Raw genomic sequence first — 27221 nt, 5'->3', positions numbered from 1 at the left:
TGCCGGGGCATGAGACTGTTCTCGTCCTCTGTGTCTTTATCCTCACTGAAAGTGGGATATACATCTACATAATAAACTATAAGCATGCATCACGTCTGCTGTCTGTCATATTATTCCAACTGACTGATTCCAAAGAACAAAAATGTGCAAAATGCACATTTATCAAGCTAAATATGTTGCAATATATTAAAAGGCCCCTAAATAAATGTCACCTCATATTGACATTTTACTAAACAAGCAAGTAGCCATTTTGTTTTGACAATAACAATCCAAGCAAACACAAACACAGTGAAATTCATATCAATCTTTATTTGTACTTAGAAATTTTGCGCAACAAATCTTTTTTTGTGTTTTTGTTGTCCTTTTTCCTTAAATGATTTACCCCAGGGCAGATTAAAAGTCGATCTGAATCTCTCATGCCATTATTCCTGCAGGAGCGGCTGAAACGGACCTCTTACATAAAGTGCTTCTGTCAACGATCCATTTCTTTTTTTGTTTTTGCAATAGAAAAAATGAAAAGACGGTGGAGGACAAAAAAATTTCCATGGCTCACAAGTAGAGTGAAGAGGAAGGGGAATTCCTTTTTTTTGTTTTAAAAAGAAAACCGACAGAAAGAGCGACGATAGTTCAGTTTCAGGCCGGTTCAGCCCAGGATCAGGCTGGATTTGCCCCCGGGGGGGTTCCTCCGGCCGGACGGGTTGGCAGCAGACGGGGCAGAAGGCTGGCTGGACTCCTCTTTCTGCTCCGGCACCATCTCGTCTGGAGAACACACACAGATGGACAACGGTTAGGATGAGTGTAGCTCTACTACTCCCTCTGCTGTTTGTGACAGGGTTTCACAGCTCACCACACGCAGGCTTAAACTCAAACTATAATCTCTGTCTGAAAAGTCATGTCGCTTCGTAAAATATGCAACACGGACGGGTTTGTGTGACCTTCCCTCGTCCCCCCTTTAATAAAACTACACAAATGATGCAGATGACATGAAATACAGGTTATGGGGAACATGGTTTATGAATTATGGGCAGCATAAAACATTTTAAAGCATGTGTCCTATTCAGTTTAATAATTTTGCATATCAATGGGTTTTGGGAATTTTTGGTTAACTATTTTGTTTAATAATTTTGGATATCAATGGGTTTGGTTAACCAGAGTAAAAAAAAAAAGATACTAATAATATTTTATATATATATATATATATATATATATATATATATATATATATATATATATATATATATATATATATAAAAATCAAATCCAGCCAGCGGCAGATTTTTGTATCATTTTCACAAAATTTGAATGGTTCCCAAAATCTGAACTTGTAGTCTGTCAAAAGGAACAGACCCTCTGATTTTATTTTATTTTTAAATTCATTTCATTCTAGCTTCATGCATTCCCAACACTTGAATGTGGGTATAAGTTTCATTAAAAAAAGCAACATCGACAAAAAACACAATTTTCTCAGCTTTTAGCTCAAAGACTACATCTGTATCAGATTCAGAACAATTATCAAAAATAATCGGCTCAGAGGACTATGTTTGTCCTGAGCATTTTGATTTGTAAACGAGGCACAGTGTAATGAAGAGTTCGCAAAGAAACTTTTGTTGACAGATGTGGATTGGATCTTACAGCAGCATCACAAACCACAAGTAAATGATTTCATAATACGCTTTCCATTTAAAACTGTCATGTATGGACAATGTCTTCAAAACACTTACTCGTTCAAAAGCGAGTGGGTGTTGTTGATACCGTTTCTTATGCAATGACTTTAGCCAATCATAACAGAGAACATTTACTGACAAGCCTTAAAGGAGCCGCGCCTTAAAAACAGATCATCACAGAGGCTCAGAATGAGGGTTGAAAATAATAGTTTTTCCATATATTTGTGTGTGTGAGAATGTAAAACAATAATAATAATAATAATAATAATAATAACAACAACAACAACTCTACTAACATTATAAGGGAACCTAAAGGAACCATGAATTTGTTTTTTTTTTAAATCCATGTCATACATTTCGATATGTTTGATTTTGAGTATGCATTTAGTCTTTTGACACCTCAGAACTAAAATAGTTTATAATACAAGTAAAGACTGGGTCCAGAAGCAAAACCAGTTGAGAAGCACTGCTCCAGAAAGACTGTATTTGTATTTTTTATTGATATCCATCTATGGCTGTCAAAGCAAAGCTGGATAAGTAGCATCAATGACTAGATCAACATTCACACACTCACCCACAGCACATCAGGGCCGAGTCTGTAATGGGTTTAAACTTAAAGGTCGCTATATTTGCATTTTTTGGTGATGGAAACGTAACGGCTCGTCATTCAGACAGATCGAACATTTCCAGGAAGTTTATCAAAGTGTTCAGTAAAGTGTGACGATTCATACCATCAGAGGGAAAGCATCCACCGGTAAGGCCTGAAATATACTCTACACAACTATATGACTGCAAATGCATTTATAAATCCATATATTGTGTCCAGAAATGTGTCAGCCCAATTCATACTGCAACAAGTACAAACTGCAATATATTGTGGACATTTGCATAAACTGACAGAAGAGAAGCATGCTGAGCAGGGTAAAGTTTGGTTTTTATACAGCATTATCTAAAGAAAATGGCTCTGAGCAAATGTTTTATCAGAATCCAAACATTAGTCAGAGGAGCTGAAGTCAGATAGCATGCAAACGTGTTAACTGGGCAAAAGCCAAACCCAGCAGACGTGAAGACCCCAGAACAGGATAATATTTACACCACTAATGGCTGGACATGAAGACTAGCAGGACTGGTAAACAAACACTCGTTATATGAACCCAGATCCACCACTGACACGCCATGAATACTGATTCCCTTACAATCACAGGACACACAAACACAGAGACACAAAGCGAGAGCTACAGTGTATGGCCATTAACCCAGCATGAAAAGATGCTAGATTTAAACACATCAAATATATACTGAATTGATATTAATATTTATTGTAGTAGTAGAAAAAAAAAAATATATGATTTTGCCCATTTAAAGGTACCGGTACAATATGCAGGATTTTTGCAGTAAAATATCCAAAAACCACTAGGCCAATGTTATATATTTTGTTTAGTTGATTAATATCCCAAATGTTTCCAACTATTTGTAAATGGTGAGAAAATTGCGATTTTAACCAAGGAAATGGGACGTGTGAGCAGGGGTGGGGAGTCGCCAGTCAATGGCGTCATATCCGCGTTACCCCCGGTTTCCGCCAGGTTTGACCTCGTACTGCAATAGTAACCATGGCGACAGACGTTGACAACTGGGTTATGCCTAGCAGGACGTTCACGCTGCTGTTGTTTTGTTCAAACATTATGGACCATGGCCAGCAGACTTTGAGACAAAAAGAGGACTAAAACGAAGATCAACATCTTTAGAGATGCCGAGAGCTCCACGTCCACGACTAACTTCGACTTAGAGACGCGAGTGTTGCATGTTACTTTATTAGACAGGTGAGCAAATGTACATAAAAGTAATCAATGTTATGTAGTTCAACATGATGAAAAGTTAGAATATGATCTGTATGTTATTCTCTAATGTTAATCTAGCTTAGTCTCATACAGCCAACAAACAACCTAACTAACAACATTCAACACTCAAATGCCATTTAGTGAGATAGTGTAACTGTTAGAGCAAGTGAAACAGCGCTGCGTTACTTCAAGTTTAATTCCTCTAATAAACTGACCTGTGTGAGTATTAATTCAGCACTTGCGTGTAGTTCGGTAGAATGAAATGTCCTTATTCCTTTATATCCGCAGGACTCGCGTTGCGTGTGGCGCTGGTATACGTCTCTCATTAGCAATCGCGCCCTGCTTCATACCACAGTCATGTTAAAAACATCAATGTATTCACTCATCCATAAAAGATCCATCAGCTTGACAAGATCCATAATTACACTTAATGCGCAATATACGTAATTAATATACGCCTTTGTTATTGTAAGAGGTTAGCGACCCCTGGTGGCGAAAAATCCTGCATATTGTACCTTTACAAATTAATACAAATTTGCTGTTGTTTTTAAACTATAAACCAACATTAGTCACTACAGAGTCAGTGTCATTTATATAAAATCTGTGACCTTGCTATTAATGCTAGCATTCTTCATCCATTTCCTAGTTTTAAAATGTAATATTAAAATGTTTAAAGTTTATAAATGTAGTAATTTATATTAGATAATTATTAAATGTTCAAATGGTATTTTTTTATTAAATGTATTTACTTTCAATTTAATTATATTTGTTTAGTTTATTAATATTTTATTTAATCATTAATTAATTTATTTTATATTTTTACTACTACTTAAAATTATTAAATGTATAAACTTTTTGAATTTAATATTTTAACAAATTGTTTTAATCTTTTATTTTTACATTTTTACTAATTATTATTATTTTCTTCATCATTATAAGTAGTACTAAAAATGTAAAATAAAAATATTTAAAATAAAAAAATATTATAGAAAATAAACTAAAAATATATTTTTAAATTAAAAAAAGTTACTACATTTAATACAATTAATACAAATTTACAATCTATCTGTAGAACATTTAAAAGAGAACAAACAAATGAAAGTTAAGCTGTATTTATTTAGATGTCCTCTAAATGAATGTAAAATAAAAAGCTCATATTTAGTTTGACAGCCTGAGTTTGTAGATCAACATTTTCTGAAGGTTAAGCTCTTCTCTTCACTGACCAAAAAAAAAGAAAGAAAGAAAATGACTCATGCCAACACATGAAGAACGCACATCAAATCACCAGTCAAATCAGCCTGTGACGTTGAACACGCGATTCTGTCCTGAACTCTATAGACGTTTTGGGTTTCTACTGTAATTCCCTCCTTCTGTCCCGCGAGAGCGACCGTCATCTGAGATCCAGAATCAGTGTTACTCCAGCTGTCCTTAATGAGAAGCCCAGACTGAAGCGCCGGCCAGCAGACGTGGAGTCATGGAACGTGTGTGTGTGTGTGTGTGTGTGTGTGTGTGTGTGTGTTAACGGAGGAGAGGAAGATTCCAGAACTAATGCAGAACCTCAGCAACCGTTTATTAGCAGCATTCCTCAACAAATGTGAGTCACATGTCACCAGAGAGAGAGAGAGAGAGCACAATAAAACACTGAGATTTACAAATGATTCTCACCGTTGTTGTCTTGCTCATATTCATTTTGATCCTGCAAAACAAGAGCAGATTTGAGATTAGACGCCTTTATAAAACAAACCTGGACAGTATGTGTCAATCTTCAGTATTAAATACAGTCTCTCCTTCGGTTCAACTGAGCTGACAACATGAAATGCCATTTATAAAGTTATTAATCTGACATATTTCTGAGTGACACTGAATATTCAGTAGGGAAATAAAGGGCAAGACTTGATTTTATAGATCAGGAAGTATTAATCTATTATTTCTGTCTGCATTTATTACATCAACAGAAAAACATTTCAGAGGCAGATTAAGTTACAGTGAGTTGATGAAAGATCATGTTAATAAAAGTGTGCAATAATTGTTTATGTACTATAATAGCAGAGACACTCAAGTAGGGCTGCACGATTATTCGCACGATATTGTTATGCGCATCTAATCAGTAAAGCCGGTTCCTTGATTAGTAGTAAATCACCTTCACCTGCTTTCAGATGGACGATATGATGTAGATATGAGTGTTAAATTAACACTCAAGAGTGTTAAAGTTAATGACATAATTAAAGTCCCACTCCGATCATATTTTTTAGCTATTTTTAAACATTCCCAGTGGTCTTTAAATTATGATTATGCCATTTTTAGCCAAAATCACAAAACCTGTGCCGTTTTCTGGGACTTCGCTTCAGCAGAGCGGCAGTAGCTCATTAGAAATTCGCCTCTGCGTTGTGGGCGGAGCCGTTGGCACGGAGACGACCCTCCCCCTGCCCGTTGCTGAGAGCTCTGTCTCTCCCGCTAGCTTACATCCCCAACCTGTCAATACCGGTGCAACAAAAATGGAGAACAATATTGGAGCTATCCAGCCGTACAGTTTTGAGCCAGATGCCAGCTCGGACGAGGAACAAGAGGACGTACATAGATCTAGTCGTATACTAGTGGATGTATCAGAATGGTAACGTTATTGTTTGTGTAGTCTCTTGAATTGACTATTTCAGGCCAATAACTCCTAATAACATGTTAGTAAATAAATATGTTTGTGGACATGCTCCAAACATTTAGTCAGATTAACCTTTTTGAAGTTTTCATAGCTATCACACAAAGAATAAATCATAGTGCTGCAGAATCAAGTTTAAATTTAAGTTTACTTCTAGAGCACAGTATGAGCTTGTGGCCCCGCCCAGTGGAGTTACTACGTCACAACTCCAGTCTATTTCAAACGGCATTTTTGCGTCTGCTACCGATTCACAGCCATTTGAATGTAGAAATACTCAGAAATACAACTTTGAGCTTATTTTTCTAAAGATATGTCCTCTAACATAAGAAAAATGCCACAAGAACATGTTAACACCTAGAAAAACATTATTTTCATCGGAGTGGGTCTTTAAGTGATTAATTTAGTGATCATTGAGCATTATTGAAGACACCTGATGATAGCAAGCAGAATCACTGAAGGAGAAAATCTAAAATTGTAAGCCACCGTTATGGCGATCAGTGTTTGCTTTAGTTGGGCTCTTGATCCTTATACTTTAAGTTTACATTTTGTTTGTCTGCTGTTATTGATTTATTACAGTCAAATGAACAAAGACAAGTGTGATCTGATAGTGTTGGTTATGTTTTGACATAATCATGCTGTGATCTGAAAAATGAAACTCATTCAGATGATCTGGTTTAACTTGATAGCAACAGTTTAGTGATTCTACAGCATATGATAATTATATTTTTCTTATAATTCAAAACATTTAATAAAAATTATTCTGATCAAATCACTTTCAGATGCATTTATTTAGAAACACAGACATCAATAATCAGCCTGTGAATCTCAACCGTGGTGACAATAATAATCCTTGTTGCCACCAATCACAACTCATTAATGGCTCCCATCATGCATTGCGGTATGAATAAATTATTATCTGAATTGTCTATGTAATTTACTTTTCCTAATTGAATATTCTGCTCATCACCATTGTTGAGATGCATTGACTGAATCTTGATATCTGTGTGTGCCTAATAGAAAGTTTTTTTTTTTTTTTTTACAACTTTTAAAAATACTTTATATTATATCTCAAATTCTGGATATTTATGCAGAATCACAGTTATGCTGTAACCATCAGCATAAATCACAAACAATTATTTCAAATGATGAATGTCATAATATATCCAACACCATTAGATCATTTTTTTTCTGTGTTCATCTGGCAGGTATAGCTCGGATACAACAGCCGAACAAAATCTAAAGTTATGAATATAAGGGTCAAGAGCCCAACTAAAGCAAACACTCATCTCCATAATGGTGACCTGAAATTCCGGTTTTCTCCTTCAGTGATTCTGCTTTAGGTGTCTTCAATAATGCTCAATCATCACTCAATTAATCACTTAATTATCTCATTAACTTTAACACTCTTGAGTGTGGACTCATACACTCCCAGGTGTGTTCATTTAACACTGAGTTTTTGCTGTGTACAAAGAGCCGTAGTTAACTGACAAGCTGAGCCATATCGCATTAAATATCGTTGGCGATATGTCCTCGATTTTAACGCGATTTGGCTCAGCTTGTCAGTTAACTACAGCTCTTTGTAGTAAATGCCGCTCCATCTGAAAGCAGGTGAAGGTGATTTAATACTAATCAAGGAACCGGCTTTACTGACGAGATGCGCATAACAATATCGTGCGATTAATCGTGCAGCCCTACACTCAAGACAGAAAATAGAAACAAAAGTTCGTTAATAGAAAAAAAAGAAAAAAAACACCACAGGATAAAATGAGTAAGAAATTCCTCCTGTGAAGGACAAATGAATGAAGTGCATCCACATAAAGAGCTGTGGTTTTACTGACCCAGAAAACAGCTGTGGAGTCCAGCAGAGAGAGTGTGTGTGTGCGTGTGTGTGTGTGTGTGTGGACCCTGCGGCTGTTAGTTTGTACCCCACCCAGCTAACAGTGTTATTTTAGACACACATACAGTCAGTTTACAGCACTACTGTGATACCAAATACAGTTACGATCATAATTTAAACCCCTCTGAACTAAGTCAGTCAATTAAACAGAAATAAAAATGGTCATTTGATAGACCTTTTACAAAGGAGGATAAAAAATTCATTTTACATTGTTTCATTTCATTTCCTGTTTGTCTTAAAAGTCTCAACTAGTACAAAAAACATTATATATTTTTTTTAAATCAAGGGAAATTATTTTTATGAAACATTGGAGAACTAAATTATTAAAATAAATAAAAATAAATCTTATTATAAACATGTAATTTCTGTTTGTCTTGATCGTCTCTGGCCTTATAGCACCTGATTAATCATTGCATACTTTATCAATTTCATTAAAATAAATGAATAAAAAATAAATAAAACACTTATAATAAAGTTTGATTATGTATTTTCTGCCTGTCACAAATGTAGTGGCGCTATAGTACTTGATTGCTTTATTTTTTTATTTTGATGAAATGTTGCAAAAAGTATTTCTTAAAAATAATTTCATTTACAACAGGTTTAATTTTATAAATTTTGTTCATTTTCATACGTTTATTTAGATATAGGGTTGCAGAATGTATAATACAATTATTTTTTTAATTGTTTTTTTTTTTAGATGAAGAATTGCAGAAAACAATCCCTCTTCAAAATAAATACATTTACAATAAAGATTTATTTAGATAAGGGGTTGCAGAATATTTATGTATTTTCTGTCTGTCGTGAACATGTCTGGCCTTACCGTACATGATTAATCACTGCACACTTATTTAAAAGAAAAATCTAAATTAATTAAATAAATTATTAATGTTAAATTATTATGTGACTTTTTTTGTTGCATCGTTTTGTTGCAATTTTTCCCCTCTAGAATAAAATGTTGTGATGAATTGTTCACAGTAAGAGCAGGAACACGCATGAAGAAAGTGGAGCTCATAAGTCAACATGAACTCCCGACACACCCTTTCATTCACGTTCACGTGCTGTAGAGTGTTTTGCAGCTGCTTAATGACTAAATAAACACAGCTCAAACAGGTTCAGGTGACCTACATCCAGATCACACTCATAAATCTAGCGCTTGAACTCACCAGACTGTTGCCGGGAGTGCCGTTATCATAAACGATGGCGGGCTGGCACCGTCTCAGAGGAGCCGAGGGTTCACCGCACAGGACGCCCGTCGCTTCTCCACCTGTGAACACACACACAGGTATCAGATCATCAATAACATGATAGGACCTTTGGCTGTGCATCCAAACAAACTCTACAGACCAACATCTCTAAAACAATATCAGGTGCAGCGTTTCTTCACTGTCAATCTTCCTATTCAATCATCTCAGATTAAACATTTTCCAAATCGCTTGTCCAATGCAATTCATAGTAAATGACCATGAACTTGATTTAGACAATTCTGGAAGGGTATTGGCCCTATTGGGTCACAACTTGATGTTGATGATAGTAATATCAGAGTCATAAAACAAACCATTTTAAATAGCATCACAATGACATGATGCAATGTTTTCTTGAATCATCTGCTAAAATAAACAGACATTTGCATCTGGTTTGTTTTAATGTGGGTAAAAAAATAATTTTTACATTTTTAAAAAGTCAGCCAGCGACCTGATTGAGCTGCTATTACTACAGACATATTTACTTTCAAATACTACAGTTTCAAATAAATAAAATAAACTAAAAACTGAACTTAACCTATATTGACAGGTTAATTAATTAAAATGTCAATATAGGTTAAGTTCAGTTTTTAGTTTATATATACACACCTCAAGGCTTTTATGAGTGTTTCGAGTGTGACGTGACCTTGAGGTCAAAGTCCTAAACACATCTAGGAGAATCACAGTTTGCTTCTTATGTGTTGAAATGCAAACAAAGAGCTTTGTGTTTGACTGTCCATCAGTGTCTAACAACTGCAGCATCCTATTGTGTGTCAATGGAGTGATTATGAACTTTAAACGAGCTCAACAGTAACACACACACATCCACAGAGTCTGTGCTCTGGAAGTGTTTCGGTCTATGGAGAAAGTAGAGTTTCTGAGACCGCAACCAAACCAGCTGAAATTAATCAAAATGTGTGAGATTGTGATTTAAGTAAAAAAAGAGAAGAGATAAATTAATAAATTAAAAGAAGAAAGCTGCAAGAAAACTTTCAGTCAGTCAACTATTCAACCCATGAAGTACTGTGAATAATGTAACCAAATAAACAGTACAAAATAGCATAAAAATATATCTTACGTTTTTCAAAATATTCACAAAATGTATTTATACACAAAATGTATTTATGTATAAGTAGTTTGAGGCTGTAGGGAAACAGACTCGATTACATCATTCAGTGTTTCATGGGAGTGTCCGGTCACTGCTGAGCCATTTTGCAGTGACTCCTGTTTCCATGGTAACAGCCATCCTGTAGGATTATGGGAAGTGAAGTTTTCAACGGGAGTACTACTAACAGAGCCTTCAAGGTTGGAAAAAAAAGAAAAGAAAAGAAAAAAAGACAAAAGAACAGTGCTACACACAGCGCTGGCAAGGAGACGAGGCCATTTTTGAATGGATGTCAATGGAGAAGGGAATAACTGCTTAGTTAATCAATCGCCAGACTATCTCCTAATCTTCAACATGTTTGCCATTAAACATTAGATTTGGATGGATCTATTTTTAGAGTTTACATTTAAAAAAAGGCTGTTTTGAGACAAATCAGACAATTTTGCATTATTTGTGATCTGAGTGACAGTTCATGCTCAGTCTGTCTGGAAAAGTTTTATACATAATTTTTTTTAAAATACACTTTAGGCAAAACCATTGTTCGATTTTGGTAAATTTTCGCTTCCATAACCACTACTTTCAGACTAGTGTACAGAAAACATCCAGAATACACATTTAAGTGTTTATTGTATTGCACTTTATCTATTTGCGTCTGTAGATTTCAATTACAATCCACATCTTTAAAGTTTTGTTCTCCACTTCAGCATCACTTATATACACCAAACTTTACAGTTTTATTCCTAACTATATTCTGAAGGTTTTTACTGAAGGGTTTATTCATATATCATTCATACTGATTTGTATAACATTTTATTCCTAAAAACATGCTGAAAATGTGTTTTTCTGGCTGTTGACAGTATTTTATGATTTATGAAGTGATAAAAAGAGAGATCAGAAATCCCTTCTGTAAAAACCTTTAACTCTAATATGTCAACAAAATCAAACAAGAACTTTGAATCTGGCTTCATCTAACATTCGGATAAATCTTCTGGAATCAAATGAGTGCATATTTAAACACCCCATTTCAGAAATCTTGTAATACAAAACAAATGTCTTAATGTACTGTGATTAATCAGCTGGGAAGGTACTATGATGATATCAAATAGTTACATTTTAACCCCATTCACCTGTCCTGTAGTGTCTTGCCTGAATGGACAAAATTGGAACGTGACTTTTACTTCTGGAACCGACTGTTACAATCCATTAGCTGAAACAATAAAACAAATAAAAATCGAAACCCTTTACAAAACACAATGGACAATCACAACGACATCCTGTCAGGCACCTCTGGTCAACACAACAAACTTCCTCTCAGACAGGAGAGAAGCTCATTCAATCAGAGCAAGACTATGAGAGAAAATCCACACATCCGACACGGATACATGGTGCACATAAAAATGCCAAGAGTTTCCCAAAAAAAATTATCTGACCAGATTCTTTACACAACTAAAATCAGTATGCAGAAGTTCGACCGGGAAACAAAGCCATTTACAAGTCAAGTTTCAAGACCATAAAGGGGTTGTTCACCCAAAAATGGAAATTCAGCCACCAATTACTCACACTCATGTCGTTCCAAAACACAAGACATTCGTCTTCAAAAAACAAACAACGATATTGTTATAGTCAAGCATGTTTGAGCTTCTGTTTAACATATTATTTGACTACTCCGTTTGTTCAATGACTATTATTATTGAGAATAAAGTCATTCATTAAATCTGTTCATCATATAAAGCCATTCTGTCTCTTCTGAAGACTTGAATTAAACTGCTCGATTCATATTTGCATTAGTTTTTATGATTTATGTATGATTTAACGCCATATCAGAAGCAATGGCTATATTCATGGCAATCAACAGCATTTCAATTTTTAAAAAATTCTGATTACAATATCACTTCAATAAATTGTTTACAATAATTTAACAATTTTGACTTAAATCAATATGCAAAAACATACTAAATATATACCAATAACAACAGTAATCATAAATTACATATAATCTTTCAATTGAGTAAAATGATAGAAATTCTAAAAATATTTCAGGAGAAACCCTTTCAAAAATGTCTATTAATATATTTTCTGAATAAAAAAACGTTGTGTAATATCGTTTGAAAATGGATATTCTATTAAAATGTTTATGAAATATTTATGAATGTTCAGAGTTTTGGGTGAATAGACTTTCAGTGGAAAGACTGAATCTCTTAAATTTCATTCATTTCTTCATTTTTGTTTTTAAGATGAACAAAAGTCGTATGGGTTTAGACTAGAATTCACATTTTTGGGTGATCTAGCCCTTTAAGGCATGAAGTGCACATCATATCAAGTCTTTAAAAGCTATTCAGAGAGTTTTTTGGACCACCAAGATCAGCTTATGAATATTGCTTGCTACAGAATGTCAGTTTTGTTCCCCCGAGTTACAGCTGTAAAATAACCAGACGCAGCAAACGCTGCAGTGGGATTCAAAATCCCAGAAGAGAGCCAACAAAGGCCTTTAGAGAGAATAAACAGATATAGGAACGGCACCTGCCCGACTGAAGCATTAGCGCTGAATCAAAAGCTCAGATTATCCCGATACGAGCGTTTATCCGTATATGAGCTTGTGCAGGGCTAATCGCACGACTGCAGGCTGCATTCAAAACACTCCTGCATGCAAATACACGTTTCTTTTTCAGAAAATAAAGATCCTGTCAAACTCTGAATATCCAAACAGCCCAGAGCCGCCTCGCTGTCTACATAGGCAACTCCCTTCTAAGGCAACATCCCACATAAGTGACGGATCTGGAGCAGCATGTGAAGCACATGGGGGAAACAACTCAAGTGTTTGACATGTTGCTAAACTAATGATGTGCTACTCAAAGCAGAACAACAGCAGATATTGGGAAATGTTCCCATTGAAATTGAAATTTTTGAATGCAGGTGTATTTATTAATAAGCACTTCTCTGTGTAAAGCAGACCGTCCTGTAATGGATGCTTAATCATGTCGTCACACACTAACATTCTCTACATCATGAGTCATTTCCTGAATCACTGGACAATCAGGATATTAGTCCAGGAAATGACATCATGCAAACAGTATGCTGACACACTCGTGGTCATGTGAGGCAACAAGCGGTTAAGACATGAGGGCCAAGAAGAATAGTTTCCTAAAATATAAATATATATATTTCTTTAATGAATTAAATCATATACAAAAAAATAATAATAATAATTCAAAAAGAAAACAATTCCAAATAATCAAATCAAATGTTTTGGCCTGTAAAAGAGGTCAACAGAACAAAACTAGACTCAAAAAACTGAATGTGAGAGGCAAACTGAACTGACCTACAAATAAAACAGACACATTTATACAATCGGACTAATCCACATTAACACACAAACTGCAAAATACAACAAAATAAAATAAAAAATTCCTTTGATCACAGGAATAAATATCATTTTAAAATATATTATAATAGAAAACTTTTTAAATTGTAATATTTCACAGTTTCTACTGTATTTGTGATCAAATAAATGCAGCCTTGGTGAGCAGGAGAGAAGGTTTCTAAAACCGTACAGAAGTCTTACAGACCCCACACTTTTGAATGGTCGTTTAGACGAGCTCAAATATACAGACACCAATTAAAAACATAAGGCCGGCATTAATGCCATGCTGGTTTCAAATAACGCAAGCATTAAAATCTAACCAAGCCCAGATCTGACCAGGAGCAGAATCTGAACCAGATGTGTGTGTGGGGTTGTGTGTGGTACCTGGCGGGTTGTTCCTCCGGTGGGCGTGAGGGTCGTCGGGTTCAGCAAAGATACTGGAGGCCATCTTGTTTTTGCGCGCCGGCTTCTCTTCATCGGTGCCGAAGGAGATATTAGAGGCTCCGCCAGGGGGACGCAACACCCTACGACACATCGGTCAGAAGAACAACAAATCAGTGTCACATACACACTCGGCCTAATGACACTCAATAGAGCATAAAGGAAATACACTAGAAGAAGCACTGGACATTGTGATATACTGAAATACATCACCAGTAGAAATCTGAATAGCATGATACCAGTAGAATTGACCCCTTTATGTTGTTTACATGCGAGAACAATGAAGAAACGTGCGAAAATTCAAAGCAGGGCGTGTCAGTCATTTATGTTTGACAAGCAATAATGCACCTTGGGGAGTTAATATTGAATTTAATGTTTTTTTTTCCAATAGAAACAGGAATAGTTTTCAGAAAACATTTTCATTAGTTTAACAATACATTTACATTATTTAACGAAATATCAGAAGCACAAGGATATTTTTTAAAACAAACTCAAAGAATAGCCTAGAAAATTAAAATAACCATAACAATAAAACTTCAATACTCAATTACATTCAAAAAATAATTTAACAATTTTTTCATCCTTAAATACATAGCAATTATAAGCGCTTTCATTTATTACCAAATCTAAAATCTTGCCAGACGTCTTTAAAATGACCGTAAATTGTCTTTTTTATATATATAAAACTGTTGCCTAATATAATTTAAAGCAGGACAGTTAAATAAAAAATGAAAATCAATTGGATTATGCAAAATATATTTGCACATATGCATTTGGCAATGCCTTTTATAGAAGACGTACATTTGATCGGTTCATGCTTTTCCTGATGATTGAACGCATGACCTTGCGGTTTGAGCCACACAAGAATTACCAGATGGTTATTAAAAATATGCACCACTTAGTGAGCATAAATGAATATTTTGTGATGTAAACTGGTTACACTGATATAAAGCAACTGCCCACCCCTAATCTGGACACACACACACACACACACAGCTGACTAGTCCAGCTCATCTGCTCACACAAGTGCAGATTCCATCGTTGGATGGTTCTCATTCAGCACATATGTTGAATCATTAAAAAGACATGAGGGCGGGTGTCAGCGAAGCCCGGATGAAAAGCAGTGGCCCTGAGATTGATGTTTCTGAGGGAAGCCCTAATCAATGCTTGTGAATCAAACCTCCTCCTGGAGGCCAGCTGACACCCGACGGCAGCTGTCAGGCTCTCGCCTCGTCGTCCACACGCAACTTTCTGCTCCCTTTGTCAAAGGAATCGACAGTGCGGAGATTAGAAACCCATCCAGTGCCGTCTGGAGGCGCTGGTTAAACAGCTAATGCCTTAACCAGACTAAAGCTTTGGGATCAGATCAGGGGACTTTAGCAGGAGAAGGAGAAGGCCGCGTCGCTCGAGACCCCACCCAACACACACAGGACACACACATGCCATTAAAAATCCCTCCTCAAGCCCAAGATGCATGCTGAAAACATCACTGAATCAGACAGAGTGACCAATAAACACGCCTGCTCTCGGCTTGACCTACATTTCTGGCCGTCCTGCTGAGGGAAACCCCAGACACACAGGATTTAGAGAGGAAAAATGGAGAAAATCACTTGGATTTTACAGGGGAATGAGCAGTCAGGGTGGCAACATGTTGCATCAAGGATGCCTAGAAACTAGACAATGCCTGAATCCTCGTTTAAACGCAACCTCAGTTCAGTGCAACAAAAGCCACTGCAACATTTTTTTTGACATGCAAATGCCAGAATGCATCTCCAGCCCTCCCTCGCTCGCTCGAAAGTTACAGTGATATCATTTCTGCACACACAAACACACCTAAAAAAGAATAAAAATGAGTTAGTTTGGACCACACCGTCCTTTGGTCAGACATGCAAATCTTCCACTGGTTGGTTTTGCTGGAAGACATTCAATGCATCTGTTCCAAGCCTAGTATCAGAAACCTTTTAAGGACAATGGAGCGTGTATTTTTGGGCCAGAGCTCGAGGATACACTCAATAGTCAGATGACTGAGATTAAACAGATAGAGAAAAAAAGAAGAAATAAGCAGCAGAGAAAACATCTATTCATGAAATCATAAAGCATGGCACAATGCAAACAAAACTTTAAAGCAAATCTCCCAGTTTGAGATGCAGTGGCAGCCTGCCAACACAATTCCTTTATAATGGGTGAAGTTTGGGCAGCAAAACACCAGACATCAGATCAAATACACGTCAAACCTGGGTATAATGTGCCTGGACTGGATCTCACATCTGAATCTGGGTGGATATGGGTCTTCATTGGCAGGAGGAAGAGGATGATGATGGTGGTGGTGGCAGACAGTCTGGGAGAATTCAGATCAAACGGAAATGCGAATCAAGCTAAATCCATTAAAATCCACATATTAAGGTTGATTAGCTTCATTTGCATTCGCGTATTGGAGGAGGAATCCATCCATCAGTCCACCACCATCATCATCATCATCATCATCATCATCACCTCCAGCTCTTCTTTTGTCTGCCTAGCGAACGCAACAAACCCGTTTAAATCCATTTACCTGGAGCTGTTTTTGGCACCGGGCTCCATGCCTGTGAAAGTGGTCGTCGTAGTCATGTTGAGCGGGTATTGTGCTCGCTAAACCGCGGTAGAAACCCTTCAGCTGGACTGAATTCGTGTAAGTCGTTTATCCCGCATGGACTCCGCCCGGACCAGCTGAAATCCGAGTGCAACGGAGCGGCCCTTTAGACCAGCCCACGAAACCCCGCCCACCGGGGCGACGCGCGATCTGATTGGACAGAGCTCAGCGGTCCCTGGCGTTCGATTGGAGGAGCGGCCGTCAATCAGACGATAGCCTTCCTGGGTTCATGCGATGTGGTTTACTGCATAATCACCCATAGGCTATTTACTAAAAAACGTGATATGCACATATTTACATTATAAAAATGTATAAATTACATTAAAAATGTAAAGTTAAACCTTAGAATAAACTAAAAAACGCCATTTTTTTTTATTTGAATATAATTATGAATCATAACTTAAATTCTTCAACCTACAATGAATTGTAATTGTGTGGAATTATATCTAATTATGTTAATAAGTCATTTAAACGTCATTTTAAATAATTTCTAAAATGAAATCAATGTTATTTGGAATGAAAAACTGTTTAAATATGCATGTCATTCAGTGAGTGCAATGACTAAACACACACACACCTGCATCTGATAAAAAGAGAATATTTTATTTTCACAAGAGATTAGACAATACAGACAGATGCTGGACTTGTCCGAAACATGAATCCCCCTCGTACGTACGAGTCAAAACATGTTTACCACAAGCGTTGCACTATACATGATCACTACCATTAAAAAAAAAGAAAGAAGTTTTAAAACCAAATCGTCTGAATGGAAACCAGGAAATCAATTTGAACCGCAGGCTTAAGCTACAACAGAGCTGAACACACTGTGTGTTTTCTTTAAACACACAATCATAATAACTTGGGAAAAAGCCTGCGCACTCGTATCTGAACTCAAGCGCGCGGCTCGTGTCAATGATTCGAAAGAGGAAACATGTATTAGTTGGTCTATACACAGATGACGGTCTTCATGATAGTTTAACTTGGGTTTAACGTGTCAGATTTCACAGGTATTAACAAACCCAATGCAATAATTACTGTAGCAGGAACCCTTTATGTACAAAACCAAAAGAAAACGTGATGAACTGAAAACACTATACAACAGCAGTTACAGAAAAGCATGAGGAAGGAGAGAGAGAGAGAGAGAGAGAGAGAGAGAGAGAGAGAGAGAGAGAGAGAGAGAGAGAGAGAGAGAGAGAGAGAGAGAGAGAGATTCAGATGTGTCCTCCTGTCTGTTGCTGGAAAACGTCGATTGTGTCTTCATCCTCCATTTCCAACTGCGGAAGAAGAACATGAGGGTTATTATTCAGCATTATTAATAAACACAAGACTTCCTGTTGACTGTGAAATCGACACCTATCCGCTCCTATCCCATGATGCAACTCTACAATGGTGCCGTCACCCTGGGTTTATTCAGGGAGCTCTGTAATATTTCTGACTTTGCCTGGATCTTCATATAAGAGCACATGACACCAGCTCTGTCTAAATGATGCATTACACTTCTAATCCATATGGAGAATTTTATATATTATGTATATATGGAGAATATTTTATCAATAATGATACTCACTTGATTTGAATTTTGTACTGTAATAAAAAAAAACTGATTTTTTAAAATTAATATAAAGGCAGTACAATAAACACTACCGATGTATTAATATTTAATACATTTATACATATAATATTTGCTTGTTTGTTTATATATATATATATATATTTATTAATTATTTTTAAAAATATTATTTTATATATAATGTATCGTAAAAATGTATATATATGCTCATATTTATAATACATAATATATATATATATATCATTTAAATAATACATGTTTTATATATATATATATATATATATATCTGTGGAAAAGAGCTATACAAATAAACTTGAATTGAATATAAATATATATTTGAATTAAAAAAAATATATATATCTCTCTCATATTTTATCATTACAGTAATTCATGTAAGAGAGTGGGAAAGAAATCTACATAATTATCATGAAAATATCATGTCACAGTGTAATTAGGCTTCATTTTCTTAATATGATTACTAATGCAATTAGGCTTTGTTTTATTAAGTATGGATTGAATATGACCTGGACATTCAGGCTTTGAGATGAATACAGTTTGTTTTGAAGGCCAATTCACAGCACACAGACAAACACGTTCGTTGGGTTTTGTCGGATCAGTGTGTGTCTGCGTCTGTTGGTGTTGGTCTGGGTTTGTTTTCACCCGACTGAACATGTTCAATCAGTGTCTGTCGGGCAGTGTGAACATGACACATATTTTTCATTAAATTATAAATCCAACAGCCAACATGTTTGTTGCCGTTTGTCTGTGGGCTGTGGATTGGCCTTTAAACACCTTTGCACACACACACACACACACATAATTTACTATTATTTATAACCTTTTTTCCTCATGGGAACCAAGAAAATGTCCCCACAAGGGAAAAATGACTGGTATTACTATCCTTGTGGGGACATTTGGTCCCTATAACACACACACACACACACACACACACACACACACACACACACACACACACACACACACACACACACACACACACACACACACACAAACACACACACACTGTGATGTCATACCTGTGCGGGCGTGTCTGTTTCATTGATTGGCTGTCCGTCAAACCGGAATCGAATCTGCCTCATTGTCAGTCCCTGCAAAAACACATGAGCACATCAGTCCAGTGCGTCTCACAGCACACACACACTTCACCACTCAACATCTGTGCTGTTCACACACCGTTACACACAAGATCTCATTAAGATGTTGAATTAGCTTCCGGTTTCATTTTAAGTTTTGTTATATTTTAGTACTTTTGTAATGAGCTTTTGACATTTTTATTAGTTTTGGTTTATTTTAAATATTAATATTTAGGATTCATTAATTTTTATTTTATTTTAAAGTTTTTATTTATTTATTTTTATTTATTAGTTATTAATTATTCATATTTATTTTAATTGTAAATTGTGATGAAATTATGAAATTCTTTAGCAATTAACTTAAGTTAAATTTTTTCATCTAATATAAATAGGGTTGGGTATCGTTTGGGTTTTATCCGATTCCAGTACCTACTCTGTATTTTTTAAACGGTTCCGGTGCTTAAACGGTTCTTAAATCGGTCCTTAAGAAAATGAAACCGCACACACTTTATCAAAAAATAATACCCTTTAATTTACAGGGCCAAACTGGACACAATCTTAACTTAAATCTTTAAACAATATAAATACAAGTAACATATGGTAATAATAAAACCAATATAAAATAAAAATTCATATTTACATAATATCAAATGAAACAATATTGTATCAAACAATGTAATAATACTGGAGATTAATAGAGATTACTAGCAGGCAGAGCTGCCAAGTCTCACGCATTGACCGTGAGACTCACGCAAATGACCCTTTTCACACAGAAAAATCGCGGACAAAGAGGACACGGACAGACAAGACAGAGAAGGTTACTTTTGATATGGAACAAATCCACAGCTGTCAGATTCTGTCAATATTTTTACGAGATTCACACAATAAATAACGTTTTGGCTCTTTGAAATGTGACAGATCGCTGTAGCGTGTCAGTTCAAACGGCACGTGATACAGCAGCCTACAAATCCACTGCTTCTTAGCTACGCAGCGTTGAGTGAACCTATGAAAGAGAACATCTCTGGTTACTGGTGTAACCTATGTTCTCTTAATAGAGAACGAGACGCTGCCAAGCTCCTTGCGCTGCCGACCAGCTTCCTTTTTCGGCAAAGAAATCTGAGGAGCAGATGGCGCGCGCGCGCCAACATAGTATGACGACGTAAGTGCGTCGATGCGGCGCCCGCGCCATCAGCCAATGAATTGGCTTGATTCTATATGGGATTCAGACTATCGGCACACCCAGAGGGCGTTCTGACACGTAATTTTACACGTGAAATGCAGCCAAACCTTGCGAGAAAGAGCGCGCTTGCGAGACAGAAGAGACTGTGCACCAAACTGTGTAGCACACGCGCACGGCGGAGAGAGAGAGAGCGAGAGACCTTGTGTGTGTGCGTGTGTGCCTAATGAAGTTAGGCACCGAAATCAGGCACCGAAATTTTCGTTCTTATTCGGTCTGGTTACTACCGTTTACGTCGGAACCGGTTCCCTATTGGCACCGAGTTTCGGTACCCAACCCTAAATATAAATATATTTAATTTTAATTTATTCAAACCATTTCAATTAACAATAATGTGTTGATATAATTATTTAGTGATAATAACCTGCTGAAAACTGAATAAATCCTGAATTAATTAATTAGACTTGTTCTTTTTAAATATTAATATGATACATTTATTTTTATTTCAGTTTAGATTTTATTTTATTATTAGTTATTTATTTATTTATTTATTTTAGTGCATAAAATTTACTTGAAATTACTTTATTTGAAATTCTACTTTGGCAACTAATTGAAATAAGCTAAAAAAATAATAATTTTTATATTTTAATTTTATTTAAAATTAACAAAAATAGTGTTTTAACCGTTTTAATAGTGTTAGTTAGTGACAATAACCAGCTAAAAACTGAATATATCCTGAATTAATTACTCAATTATACTTGTTCTTTTAATGAATCGACTGGCAAATCCCTCTGAAAAGAAAGAAACGTTAAAATCTGAAGGTGCACATCATCTTTTTAAACCCCAAAGAAGGGAAATAAAGTGTCAGATAGAGATCAGCTGAGACCTCACGCCTTGATGTGTGTGTGTTCTTCTGTTAACACGGGTTTCCTCGGGCCAGAGACGCTTCCTTCCAGTGAACGCTGTCCTACTTCTGCGGGCCAAACTCGCAGCGCCACGATGAGATTAAACCCTGCGCCTCTGCCAGGAAAACATGTTCCCGACCCGAAGATCACGAGGAGCATCTTAACCCCGTGTGTGTGTGTGCAGGGATGTGGTCTCATACGTGAACATTCGAGTCATTGTTCGCTCTCGAAGCCTCTCTGCCATGGAGAAACCCTCGCAGCGGATGCGCAGGACCATTAACCGGACGCGAGGGAGTCATAAAGCCAGCAGACGCGGAGGAAGTTATTGATCATAAGGATGAAGAGCTTTAGTGCTGTAACATCAGTGAGCCGCCAGACTCATGTTCATACGTCCTGCTTCAGTCCTTCCTCAAGGTCCTTCAATGTTGTTGTAATGACAGACGGGTGGAATAACGTTCGTCTGAACAATGCTCTTGGATATTATCTATCAAATATTAGTCATCCTTATTTGTGCGATTTGTAAAAAGTACATAAACAAACAAATGTTTAGTTTCTGAATCAATTATCTCATATCTAAGCTTTTAATCATAGTGTTCTCTGATTGTTTATGTATATCATTTTCACTGTGGTGAAAATCACGTTTTTAATGTTGTTTATATGTCTATATAGTGTTTTTATAACACAAACCATGTGCAAATTCATAAGTCGACAGCATTGCTGAGTATTTCCTCCTTAAAACTGCTGTGAACCAAAGACAGTCTCAAAAACACGGTTTGAAATCGCTGGTGTTTCTGACGTCACAAACGACCTTGTAACCAATCAGATCAGCGTGTGATCGTCAACCAGTGGATCTCTGAGCTGAGTGAGTGAGTGGAGGCGGGGCTCATTTGCATATTCATAGAACCGCGTATACTAAATGAGGCAAGGGTGTCGAGTTACATTCAAGATATTTTAAGGCATGAAGATTTTTTTTTTCAAGGAAAAATGTTTAAATATGTCAAAAGATGAGTTTTAAGGGATACAATTATTGACTTCAGGGCGACTTTAAACGGTTTCTATAAGGAGGCCAAGGAACACAGGACATAAAATGCTAAGATCATGCTTAAAATATTAAAAGCATGCCTTAAAACCCCTTTATCACCACATTAATGTATCCTAGGTGGCATCTTATTATTGTGGATTATCTTTGTAATATGTTGTCATGCGGTCGCATTGTTTAGTGAGGGTGAAAAGGTCCGAGGTGCAATAAAACGAGAGCACAGATTAGAGCGCCACAGACGGTTCCGGTAGTAAAATCTCCATCCACTTTCTCTATAGGGAAATTGACTTTTAAGCAATAACTTAGAAATCTTTAAAGCCAGCCCTACTGTGAGCTAATTATGCCTCCGCTGAAGCCGTCAGCCCTCATTATTTAAACTTATTTTAAAAAGAAATCATGTTAAGAAGTGCAATTTGTGGTGACAAACTACATTACCCATAATGCTGTACAGCAAAGTACACCAATCAGAGAGTCTAAACAAGAAAAACACACCAAAATCTCTCGTCAGCTCCCATGAACAACGCAATCGTGTTGATCTTTCTATGATCTCAAAATACGGAAATATTTAAATAAATATTATGCATATATATATATATAATCAACATTTGCGATTAGTTTTATGCTTCTCCATCGTTTTTAATTTGTTTATGCTGTTTGCAATGCATCATGGGATTGTAGTTATTTCCCTCACTAAAGCCGTAAGTTCACAGTCTTGTACCTTTGTGATTTTGTCAGATCTTCAAATACTTAAAATAAACGTTTGTAATGTTGTGATTCTCCTCGTAGCTGATTGTCTTGGCTCATGGCTAATAACTTTTTTTAATGATATTGGTAATTAGCGTATAATTAAGGCATTTCTCTCTTTTTTGGGGGTATGTTGTTTTATATATTTTGTAAACAAACTATTTTTGTGAGTAATAATAAATGCAGTGTAATTAATAAAAAATAAAAAAAGCGTTTCTGCACAGAATTACCAATATGAACAAAACTTAATTTTCTAATAATATTTAATGTTGTATTGTTGTTGTTTTGTGTTGACCAATTCTAGTGTGTGTCTTCAGTATAGCAGTGAAGAAACTATGATGGGCTTGTGTAAACCTCGTCTATATTTTGGACACAAACTCTAATATGTGCCGCCGGGACGGTAAGTTGTCGATCCTTGTAGCTGAGAAGCACTGTGTGTGTGAGTGTGTGTCGTGATGATCTCACCTGTCTCTCACAGTAGGCCTTCATGAGTTTGCTGAGGGGTGTGTGTCTCTTGATTTTGAACTGGACCACGGACCCGTCCTGTCCCGCCACCTTCAGGTTGATGTGGTCGTTGTTCTCTGTCTTCACCCCCTCCTGAGAACACATGTGCGAATATGAGATATTTTACATCACTCTTCCTTGCATGTTTTAGTGCATCTCTTTTGTAACTATTAAGTGTAATTATGCATAATATATCGGACAATTTACACAGAAAATACTGTAAGATTCGAGACAATGTCTCATCTATAATCTATAGTTTGAAAGGAACTGTTTGTAGTTTGATGATTAAAACAGAGTGAATGTGAAAGGGAAAAAGCAACAGCTGTCATGTGATTATTGTGGCGAGTATAGAAACTGGTTTCATCCTTTAAAAGGAACCCGGGTATTAAGACTTATGCCTTACTAGATTACCGTTGCCCCAAAGTATACAGATATAATATAAAATTCACAAAATATCTCTTAGGGTACGTACACACGACACCATTGTCACAACGATCCACATTCACACGGATCCGCGAAAACGACTAAAACGCTGTATTCTGCTGCCAGACCACTAGATGGCGATGAAACACTATAGACTGAACACGTAATACACACGTGCATAACGTCATCGTCTTCAGAGACTTGTGTTGTTGTTGTTTACACAGAGACCGATTTCAAAAACTTGCACTTTGAAACCCGTTTTCAGGCACTCAAAACGCTGTTGTCGTGTAAACGGACGGCCAAAATGCATAAAAAGTTGTACGTTTTTTAGTTGAAAACAGTGTTGTGTAAACAGCTGTTATATATTTTTTTTTTTAAGTTGACATTGCAATGCATTCTGGGTAGTAAGCTGTAAGTATCAAATGGTTGCACCGATCTCGGCTCCGTTATCTTGATCCCACTGTTACACAAAAATATAATCTGTTCGACCTTTTCAATTTGAGCCAGAGCACAAAATTAGCGAGGATGAAAAGTCGTTCAATATCGATTCAATCAAAATGAAGGTGATCGGAGGCGAGAGGTGAGGCAAAATGGATGGTGTATCTGTGGCTATTGCTCGCCGATGCTAACCGAGAGAGAGAGAGAGAGAGAGTTTCAATGTCTACCAGGGTGGCATCTAGCGTTTCTTGTCTCCTGCGACATATTTAAACGTTTTTTCCGTGAACATTTTTTTGTCATGCCTTAAAATAGCTTGAATGTAACTCTACATTAGTCCCGCCTCCATTCACTCACACAGCTCAGAGATCCACTGGATGACGATCACTACAAACTACAAGGTAGTTTGTGACGTCAGAAACACCAGCGATTTCAAGCCGTGTTTTTGAGACTGTCTTTGATTCACTGCAATTTTAAGGAGAAAATACTCAGCAATGCTGTCGACTTGTGAATTTATTTGCAGTTGATTTGTCATAAGCATATTAAAAACACCACATATAGGGCCTAAACAACATTCAAAACTTGATTTTCACCACAGGGGGACTTTAATACCCGGGGGTTACTTTTAACTATTTGAACTGCACACAATTTGATGTGGGTTTTTAATTAAACGAAAATGAATGTGATAAATTCTCTTTCATGTGTCACACTCAGTTCAGTTTACTTTATGTCTTTTACATTTGTAAATGTATTGCAGTAATACACAGACTCGTGCATGTTCATCTTTGTGGTGTTATTTGTGGCTTTATTGGCAGTGTTGTGTTTGAGTTGCTGTGCTTCACGTGATGGATGCTCACATTTGAACCACATCATCAGCTCAAACCAACAGAAAACTACTTTCCATCAGGTCTCAGACAGCAAATACTCGGCACACACATAGTACACATGTATTAGGAATATATGTCTGATATTAGATCATTTCTCCTCGTTATTTTAATTTGAATGCGCCTGTGTGTGTCGCGCGCGGTGCGAGCTCGCCACGCGCGTTCACACGTCTTCTTCCGGTGTCTCTGAGGCGGCAGTTACAGGATTTATCCACTAAGCGCGATATTTCACATTAAATATAAAACCATCTGTGTCCTCCCATGTTTTCACAATCCCTCGCACGACTTAAACTGTGACTAACAATAAATAATCCCTTCATTTTTAAACGCCACTCACCTTGGGTTTCTCGTCGGCCATGGTTTTTGTATTTGCGCTTCTCTACGCCGCCACACAAAGAATCCGCGGCGACGCGCACGTCCGCGCCCCCGATTAAAAACAGACCCTGCGTGCGCGGTCACGAGCAGCGCGTCCGTTCTCCGCGCTCTGTCGCGATAGGCCAGAGCAGGTCACATGCATCGTGTGATGCGCGACGATGATGTAATGCGCGAGACCAGGGAGCCGGGGAAACATGCACGCGCATTCGTGCACGTTATCTCGGAAAAAAAAAAACGTTGGAGCAAATATGAATATAAATGACACAAAACGATGATTATTTTATAGTAAATATCACATATAATCAGATACACGACAGGGAATCCATAATAAGGGCGTACATCGAGTATTGTGTTGTTTCTGAGGGAAAAATGATCCACTTCTCCTCTCACTGGAGTGGGAAGGGAAGCCATTTTGTTCTTTATGTAATTCACAGATCAAGCTCAACGTACCGCAGCCATTATTTATTAATAATTCAAAACGACTGTGAGAAAAAGGCCTACACTACAACAAACATAATTAAAACCTTTCTTGTGGTCATTTTATACCAGTAAATATATTAGGGCCATATAAAACAGTTTATTTTTACAAAGAAACATTACATGAGTAAAGAAATCAGGTCAAGCTTTAAAATCACAAAAAAATCCATAATTACACCATAGTTTAAAAGGAATACCATTAAAAGCAAGTGTTTACAAACCCTGGCCCTAATATAAAAGCAATATTTTAAGCTAGAACACTTTTTATAATAACATTGATTAAAACATGGATTTTTTTTTTGCACTATATATAGGGATGCACGATATATCGGCCATTGTATAGGTATCGGTTGATATATGTACATTTTTTATGTTATCGTTATCTACCCGATAAGAAAATTTGTCCTTTATATTAAAGCCGATAAATAATGGCTTATTTCCTTCGGCTGAGACATTTAAGATGCGCACTGTTCAACATGAGGGTTTTGAATTGCTTGAAATATGATTGGAATCACTTAAAAAAATAAAAATACAGTAAGGTGCAACATGTGCAGCGCAATTAAGTCTGTCATCGGCTACATAAAATTACAATGAGAAGATTGTGTGTTTGTGACATGGCTTTTAATGATGAGACTTTTGTTTTTGTAATCAGGCTGTCAAAAATTATGTACAAATTTGATTTAGATTTATTGGCGAATTACAGTTATTGGCTTTCAAATATAAGGAATCATCAGTTATCGGCCAAAATGTTCAAATATCGCATCC

General features: G+C 36.6%; 2 protein-coding genes across 2 annotated transcripts; both read right to left on the bottom strand.

Annotated features, from left to right (window-relative positions):
• Positions 1-289: 289 nt before the first annotated feature.
• jpt1b (Jupiter microtubule associated homolog 1b) lies at positions 290-16934 on the bottom strand. Its single transcript, XM_056272397.1, has 5 exons — positions 16752-16934; positions 14144-14283; positions 9216-9316; positions 5168-5198; positions 290-759 (listed from the first exon to the last, which is right to left on the bottom strand). The coding sequence occupies exons 1-5, from the start codon at positions 16805-16807 to the stop codon at positions 644-646; spliced, it is 444 nt and encodes a 147-aa protein (XP_056128372.1). The 5' UTR covers positions 16808-16934; the 3' UTR covers positions 290-643.
• Positions 16935-17999: 1065 nt separating this feature from the next.
• Positions 18000-26098, bottom strand: sumo2b (small ubiquitin like modifier 2b). The gene is made up of 4 exons (XM_056272401.1): positions 25942-26098; positions 23824-23955; positions 19437-19508; positions 18000-18103 (listed from the first exon to the last, which is right to left on the bottom strand). The coding sequence occupies exons 1-4, from the start codon at positions 25960-25962 to the stop codon at positions 18041-18043; spliced, it is 288 nt and encodes a 95-aa protein (XP_056128376.1). The 5' UTR covers positions 25963-26098; the 3' UTR covers positions 18000-18040.
• Positions 26099-27221: the final 1123 nt, after the last annotated feature.

This window comes from Rhinichthys klamathensis, unplaced genomic scaffold (assembly GCF_029890125.1).
Source record: "Rhinichthys klamathensis goyatoka isolate OS25496 unplaced genomic scaffold, OSU_Roscu_1.1 h1tg000336l_1, whole genome shotgun sequence".
NCBI classification, from domain to species: domain Eukaryota; kingdom Metazoa; phylum Chordata; class Actinopteri; order Cypriniformes; family Leuciscidae; genus Rhinichthys; species Rhinichthys klamathensis.
Note: the sequence above shows the minus strand (reverse complement) of the source record. Positions and strands in the feature narration are given on the sequence as shown.